The following is an 8,622-nucleotide window of genomic DNA, read 5'->3' as shown; positions in this document are numbered from 1 at the left end:
GTTGTCACTTTAAGTCTGCATCCACCTTTTGTTTGTATTGGCTGGTTATTGTAGGCCTTCAGCGGCGTGACTTTCTCTGTAAATCTTCTAGGCTTCTCAGTCAGTGCCTTGAAATCCTTCTCGTTGATCAAGTTAGCTTTGGCCCCTGTGTCAATTTTAAATGTTACCAATGTCCCATTGACTAACAGTGGAGCAGTCCATTTATAATCTGTGACTGAACTAACACTTTGGCCAGTATTAATTCTTGAAGACTGAGCATTGGCATCTTCTTCATGTGACACCATCTTAATGAAAAAGGTTTCACTTAGATCATCAATGTCATCTGTGTCTTCCTGCACAGTGTGTACTTTTTGTCCCTTTTGCTTGGAGAGACACATTTTTGCATAATGGTTTTGTCCTTTACATTTTGCACATTTTTTTCCATATGCGGGACATTGTTTTGGTCTGTGTTTCTCTCCACATCTCTTGCAAGTGAACATTTCATTGTCACACGTTCTGTTTTTGTTGTCGTTGTTTTTGAATTTACTCCATGGCTTTCTTTTAATCAACACTGCGTTCACTGCCTCATTTTCTTGTTGCACTGCTCCTTGAACAGGCTCTCTAAAAGTCAGTACATGTTGTCGTGCTAGCTCACTGGCTTGACTTATCTTTCTAGCACTTTCCAGCGTTAGTTCTGTTTCTCTCAACAGTTTCTCTCGGAGCTTCTTCTCATTAGTTCCAAACACTATTTGATCTCGTATCATAGAGTCTCTGAGATCACCAAAATTACAGGACTGTGCTTTGATCTTGAGGTCTGTGAGAAAAGTATCAAATGACTCACCCTGATGCTGTAAGCGTGAGCGAAAGACGTATCTCTCGTACGTTTCATTTTTCTTTGACAGACAGTGCTCGTCAAATTTCTTCATGACTTCATCAAAGTTATCTTTGTCCTCGGGTTGAGCAAACACAAAAGTGTTGAAGACCTCTATTGCTTCTGTGCCGGCGATGGTGAGCAGCATGGCTATTTTTCTTTCCTCTGCCCGTCGATCCACTCCGACAGCCGCAATATACAGTTTGAACTGCTGTTTGAAAGTCCTCCAACTTGCATCCACGTTTCCAGTCAGTTTCAACGGACTTGGCGGTTTTATTGCATCCATCTTGTTGCGTTGCTTCTTATTCTTTACCCGTCTCCTGGTACCATGTAATGTTCTTATTCCTCTATGAATAAAACATCAAGAGTTGCTCCTGGTGCTAGCTTCAGCTAGCTGTTTATTGTTTTTCTACACAAACACTTTCTTCTTCCTCTGTATATCTTATTGATTACAGAGCGCCCCCTGTGGGTAGCTTCAACAATAGCAACTATCATTACATGCGCTATGGGTTGAACCATTTGTTAATGGTGGAGGGGGTAACACTATGCAATATATTCAGTTTTAGAATTTACATTCACTGTTAACTGTAACTGCACTTAAAGTGTTAATACTATCTTATTTTAATAAACAACACTGTCATATGTAAAACTAGGGTGGCACTTGGGGTGGCAAGAGATCATTTTAGGGTGACACTTGCCACCCCATGCCACCCTTCTAGATTCGCCCCTGCAAGCATTATGGCAAACTTTAAATAAGTATTTACGACTTTGGTGTAAAAATTCAGAACTACAGAACGACTGACATAAGTGGACTACTTCCCACGTTCATTGAAATGCAACAAACACCATATACGCGTTAGACACTAGATATTGCAAACTTTCAACTGCTATGTGCCACCAGTCTGGTCTGACTGAACTTCGGGGGTCGCTGTGGGGAGAGTCAGCTAGCGTTATTTAGCAGCACCACCACACGGTGGGGCTGCTATCACTGCTTTAAACTGTGGCTGCACTCGTCGCACACTGACAGCTTGGTATGACTTCGCATACTAAGTAAAAGTGCTTTTTTGTATTTTCCCGGATAAGACTGAAAACCCTGTCTGAAGTCGAAAACCCCCCACCCCTGTATGTGATTCGGGTTGCGTTCACTCGTATTAGAACTCGCTGATCAACTGACCTGTAGAGTCAGATCATGTGACAGAATGGAGGCGTCGCTGAAAAACATTCACCCGTTCACCACATACACATACCGCCAGGAGCCCATTTCACAATAAACGGATAAGGCGACAAACACCCCTGTCCAACTCAGCTCGTAACGTTTATTTCCTCACACTGCAATGAAATGAGGGGAGCATGGGGGCCAAGGAGTCGAGGATAGGATTCCTGTCATATGACGAGGCCGTTAAGAGAGGTAAGCCAAAAATCGTGGGAAGTAGAAATCTATCGTTGCGCTAGGTTAGCTGTCTGCTTTTGGGCTAGCCATATGAAAAAGAGAACGTCCTGACCACCCGTTAAAGTGTAACACTTTAACTGGGTTCACTTGTTATATGAAGTAGACGCCGGGTATAAAGTAAACGCACGGCCTCGATGGAATTGTTGTGCCCAGTATTCATTTCGGCATTAAAATTTGTCGAAAAGCTTCCTTATTTTTTCTGATGTTTAGTTAATCACTAGCTGAGCATGTATTTTCCGCAGTCGTTTGCCCTCGTAAGAGACAACGCTGGGTTGCAGCGGAAAGCGTATGTGGATAATGAAATCTTGAAAAATAACGTAGTTAAACAGTCGCTGTATGAAATCTGACCGCGCCGAATTTAATTATTATTCCTTATAGTATTGAGATAATCCTGAAGTATTTTTATGAAGCGCGTGTCTTTATTTAAGTGCAAGGTCTAGTTAAATTGGCAGGTTGTTGAACTACGCTTGGTTTGACGTCCTCTCCAGCTAATTGCTGTGGGAGCTAGTGCTGGCTAGCGAGGAGGGATGGGCTGCGCGGACAGTATTTGGCGAAACAGTTGTGAAAGAAATCTTGAATCCGTGCTTGAATATATTTTTCATGTATATATATTTTTGGATGACATCACAGGTTGCCTCTGTATCAAGCTAACTACAGCTGACTAACGTTTATGTCTGTGCTGCTACCACTAGCTTGCTTGTCTAGTAGCTAGACAGTTAGCTGGCTTTCACCTAAGTTGTCAGTGGGGAATGCCTCCAGACTGTTTGTTACAGCCCTCGTCTCCCGGTTTTCAAACCGAGCCATGTGCTGCTTAATCGTTACTGTTGTTGCTAGTGAGCTGTCAGGTTCTGCGGAACCTAGCGTACACCAGCTAGCTGTGTAGTTGGAGCGGAACAACAACCAGTTGTGCTTTAAATAGCTGCCGCTGCAGTCAGTCTCTTAAAAATGATCAGGTGGGCTTTTTAACACTGAGGAAGCCATTGGCTGGTCTCTGGTAAACAAACAAGCGTTGACAGGCCTGTAATCTAATGCAGCGTCATGATGTATTTCAGCTCGTATGGGCTTTACTGGAAGCATTTTGTTGTCAGGTTAGATTTTAAGTACGCACAGGAGAAGCAATGGATACAGTGTTAGCATAGCGGCACTTATGTAAGATATGGGTGAACATTTATCTGCAAACACACAGAGATCTTATCCCTGATGGCTTTCTTGTTGCACTTTACTCCCTGGGTTGGCAACAGCTGAACTTTGTCAGTCCGGATTCCAGGCAATGAGAGCCTGTTACACATCTATTACTGTGTCATATCTTTACCAGGCTTCTGCAGGGAAGTTTGACTGGACATCTTTATTATTATTAATGTTGTTATGTTGCCTTAGCAGAGTTTACCTTTTCGGATAGCGTGATTTCTGTCTTTGTAATACTGCGGCTTAAATATGCCTCAAACAGATTGCCAGTTACACTCTGACGATCATATGTGACCATACACACAGACACACAGGGTGGAATTATCTAGTCGTCCAGTCTTATCAAAGCAGTCACATGGCACCATTTCTAATTGCTACAGCAGGCTTGACTGCCGCAATTATGAGTTCAATTTTCACGAGAGCCTATTCTGCCAGGACATCAGCAGCGTAATGGGCTTACAGTCAGAAAGATTCACCTTTGTTGTGTTATTCTCCGATCACTCCTCACCATCATTTGTTCATTCAAGCCTGATTTGTGCGTGGTAGTTTCTCGAGGGATAATTGTGCCTGAAACATTAACTCAAAGCAGGTTGCAGATCTGACCAAAAAAGTGCGTGTTCCTCCTCATCGTCACTTTTTTGAAATAGAATAAACTCAAATCTTAGAAATGTGGGAAATCTAATATATAAACATGTAATAAGGGGTTCAAGAGACACACATCTGAGAGTGTTAAGATTTTAGAGGTAAAAGTCATCTTCCCTTTTTCTGTTGACTCACAGTACAATTGAACATTTACTCATGTGGGAGAGTGGCACGTTAATTTGTTTGAGAGAAGGTTCGAGGCTCAAGTCCAAACATTTGGTGAGTTGGCTTGCTGCAGTGACAGCTAACTTTGGGTCAGGTCTAGTGATAGTGTTTATTCCACACTGAACGGCTCCACATGCTTGAATCTGCTGTTATCATTATGATCATCGTAGTCCGTGAGGAACAGAGCTGACAGAACAGTAACGTGACCTGAACGAACATTTAACTGCATTTGTGATATTGTAAAACTATCAAGGATGATGGGTGTGATTCTCTCTTGAGTAATAAGGTTCGTTTTTAAAGTAATCTCACTTTGAATGGCACTTTACAGCAGGGAAGTGATGCTTCCATTTAGCAGCTGATTGTGCATACTGCAGCAGACAATAATGTTCACAAAACTGTCTGTCCAGGGCCAGAGGTGGGCACTCATCATCGTGTATCATATATATGTGCTTATAGAGACTGTGGTTGAGGAGCCCATGTACATTTACAGGCTCAGATTTTGGGGATTACATTTGGTTACATTCTGTTTTTCTTTTATACTCCTGTCTTTTTTACACTCCTCAGCCCACTAACTCCAGGCTGCTCTGATTGGTCAGCTTGCCCAGAGATGACAAGCAAATGAACTTAAATTCTAAAAAAAACACAAAAAAACCCTCCCACTCAGTCCAGAATGAACAGAGCTCTGTGTAAATTTCATACAGTAAAGCTTTTTCTTCATGTTTGAGATGCAGTTTTGATAGAATCAAAGCAATAGATTCGTTGTATTAAAGTTCCTCTCTGTGAGTATTGGGGATTTCACGGCACCACTGTAATGCATTTTTGATTTCATGCTTTAAAGCAACGAACAACAGCTTCTTGATAGCGTGACCTTCAACCATCACGGGCATCTGCTCCTTCTACAAACATGGATCTCTCGTATGATTTAACAACACTTCTAACATCTGTTTTAGTCATCATTTGGAAACAGTTGTCATCAAAGAGTTCCTTCATATCCTAAACCTGAATAGATTACATAGCAGAATGTTTTACAGGATGCAATGAGGTGATTTAATAATATCGATACTGTATTTGTGAAAACCAACACTTTTCTGTAAATCACCATTTTAGAAATGTAACTTCATTCAGTCATTTTCACCCTCTGCTACACCTGCGACTGAATCGCAGCCAGTTTCTTTGCAGTGGGAATAATAGGAAGTGGAGCGCTGGTTACACTGAGTAACGTCCATGTCCACAAGTATAGTGTTCAGACCTGCACGCTTCATAGAGTTGATTTTTGGACGTTGTATGATTATGAAAACGGGATGATCAAGAAAGCACAACTATTGTGCCACATTACTTTTTCACAGTGATGCTCCTGTTTTGCCTTGTTTAACACCGATGTGCTTGTTGGCGTTCCTTCTTGTCAGTCAAATTCAAGAGGGAGCAGATGATATGGACCCTTCCAATCATGGTGGTAGAGAAGCTGATCTCAGTTGTCACAGGTAGCCCTGTTGTTTATGAACTGGCCTTGAGGAAGACTGTTTTTTAACTGAGCAACAATGCGTGGCTTTAAAAATGTGTCTGTGGACCTGGAGCTTAATCTGTATGTCTCTATTGCTGTCCAGAATAGTTGTTCATGATTTTGATGGACCTGTCAAAGAGTTGTCAGGTGATACAAAAAAAGTAGAAGCTCTAAGCGTGGATTGACATGTTTACCTGTTGTTGTGGTTCCTAATGTTCTCAGTGAGACCGGTTCTTCTTAGTAATCTTTCCTAGCACTGTTCTGGAACACCTTCACGGGTTATTTGTACCTTTGTGGTTGACCACTATGTAGTTCAGCGATGCAACAACAACAGCGGTCACTGTGACACACAGCCTCGCAGTCACTCTACGTCAGCAGGTCTTATCAGCTGAGTTAATGCAGCGCTGCTTTGCATGGGGATGTAAATTTGTATTCTGCTGCCGCAGAAACTTCCAGTTTGGTGTTTGCTATGGAAACATGACTAGATAGCAGTGCATTTTTAGCAAAGTTGTAAATGTCAGGATATTCCAGGATGCAGTTTATTTAATATTGTGGAAATCCAGTGTGATGGAGCTTTCTACGACCACGTGGTATATGCTTCATAGCAAGTATTTATTTTTCATTGTTGAGCAAAGATAAGAGGTTTATCAGCTGTTAAACAGGCTCCTTGGGTTGGAGGTTGCTTACTTTTTGGTCCTGGACTTCCTGCATGTGGTTACTGTAAGTTTACACCACATACAGGGATCTTAAGCCTTCTAGTGTTAGGAAAGGCACACAACAAGGGCATTTTTTTTATTTTTACACCAAAAGTACATATTGAAGGTGTCGAGCCGGGGTGTGACGGTATTCGATCATTTCAAAATCAAGTACAGAATTCACAAGTCACATGTGAAAGCCCCTTTGAATCACTGAAACGTATTTTTCATGTTCAGCCAGTGAAACATCAGGCTGCTCCATCGCTCACTGAACAATGATAAATAATAAAGATTTCACTCGTCGCTTTTTATAAAACAGAGGGGATTTAAACCTAACTAAAGGTATTCACAAAACTGCTGAGTGTGCAACAGTGCAGCAAACCGAATAATGATGACCAGGGCTGTGAGTGGGACGGACGTTGGATACAGACACAAGATGACACTGAATGCCTACCATTGGAGCAAATATCTGAGAGGCAGCATGTTTGGCTGCATCGCTTCTGTGTATGGATAAGTATGGAAGATCATTTCTTTGCAGTGGGATATTTAACAAATTATGGAGACGGCGAACTCGGGCAGTACTGTGAGACACAGACTACTTCCAAAATTATTACAAATGACCAGAGGTTCCCCAGTAAGTCCCATTAGGGCTTAAGGGGAGAAATCCCACCACTTCTATGAATAAAAACAGAGTGTCGGTCCAAAGTTACTGTCCTGTCCCTCACCACTGTAAACTTGTTCTACTCCTGTCATGGCTGCATTGTAAGTGGATGCATATCTGCTTGTAGAATTTTTTTCATGTAAAATTTTGAGACCTGAGTTCTTCAAACCTGCTGGCCTCATGTTGTCATTGCCAATAAGGTTTCATGCCTTTGGACATAATAACCTGAACTGTGAAATGCCTCTGGACATTCATCGATTGTGGTCCACATTTTATTTCCGTTTTATAGAAATTAATTGGAAGACTAGCTTATCCTACCATTTTTTTTTCAGTTGCACTTCTTATTTATTCTTTGCTTATTTCTGACTCTTAATTATCCCGTTTCCATCTGACATGAATGGTGTAGTTAACCATCCATGAACCCGTTCAGCTTCTGTAGGTGTTTTTTTTCTTTCCTTGGCTGTATTGTACAGTTTGTTTGCTTTGTTTAGAGTAATTGCTCTAAACTCAGCAGAATCTGTCTTATTATGTAAAACCGAGTTGTTGTTTTTGTTGTTCACCTTTTTTTCCTCACCTACAACACAAAATAGACCCTGGGAGTAAAAATGATATTCCTGTTTTATGTGGTTTTTCCTCTTGCCGACCCCACTACACAGCAGCCTCATGCTGGCTGCGTGACATCATGCCCACAGGTGAAATGAGCTCTTCAAGAACAGCGCCGCCTGTATGTTTGCGCCTCTAGGTGTTTCTGTTGATGCTTTGCCCAGACTAAACTGGGCACCGAGGCACATGTGAGTTCAGGATTTGCTGCTTCAGAAGCCATGGTGGGAGGGTTCCAGTCTTGACAGCAGCAGCGGCCGACCAGGCTCAGCTTATTTTATAGGACAGAAAACATCAAGTCACTGCAGGAGGTTCAATTGGCTGCTCCTCTACTGCCATGATAATTTAGCGAGGTGGCCATATAGTGGAAACCTGCTGTGAAAGTGTCTGTGTGGACAGTATGGGAGAGCCAAAGACAAGCTAAGGATGCAGTGACTTGTGTCGGGTGTTACAGACGCAGTCTTTAGACAGCCTGAGACTGTGAGTGGCTGAAAAGTGTGTTTGGGGCATCATAGAAATCACACCCATTGTTTGGTGTGAATCGAATGGTAGCCATTGCATTTAATGCCACTCAGTGTCTAAGAATACCCGGATTGCATCACAGCGTTACAATACACAAAGTGTTCTCCATGATGAGGGCTTTCTTTGTTTACTTTCCCATTAGCGCGTCTTATTACAACAGTTTTCTGCTCTGGCAGTGCCAATCATCACGTTAGATCAGGAGTTCCAGGAGAACAATGTTTTATTTTATTTGACTCAAACTCGTCTTCATTTGGTTTACAGATTCTTCATTCTGTATTTAGCGGTGCCGTTAAGTTATGTAAAAGTGACGCACGTTGAACGTGAAACAAACACAGAAGGTGTCATCAAGGC

At 42.0% G+C, this 8,622-nt stretch overlaps 1 protein-coding gene across 2 annotated transcripts in view; it reads left to right on the top strand.

Moving 5' to 3' along the window:
* Positions 1-2,090: 2,090 nt before the first annotated feature.
* usp32 (ubiquitin specific peptidase 32) overlaps positions 2,091-8,622 on the top strand; it is a 64,271-nt gene continuing 57,739 nt past the window's right edge. For both annotated transcript variants that reach the window (XM_063492341.1, XM_063492340.1), the window contains exon 1: positions 2,091-2,258. In XM_063492341.1, the coding sequence (XP_063348411.1) occupies positions 2,201-2,258 (58 nt within the window). In that variant the 5' untranslated portion in view covers positions 2,091-2,200. The remainder of the gene's footprint in view (positions 2,259-8,622) is intronic.

This window comes from Pelmatolapia mariae, linkage group LG14 (assembly GCF_036321145.2).
Source record: "Pelmatolapia mariae isolate MD_Pm_ZW linkage group LG14, Pm_UMD_F_2, whole genome shotgun sequence".
Taxonomy (NCBI): domain Eukaryota; kingdom Metazoa; phylum Chordata; class Actinopteri; order Cichliformes; family Cichlidae; genus Pelmatolapia; species Pelmatolapia mariae.
Note: the sequence above shows the minus strand (reverse complement) of the source record. Positions and strands in the feature narration are given on the sequence as shown.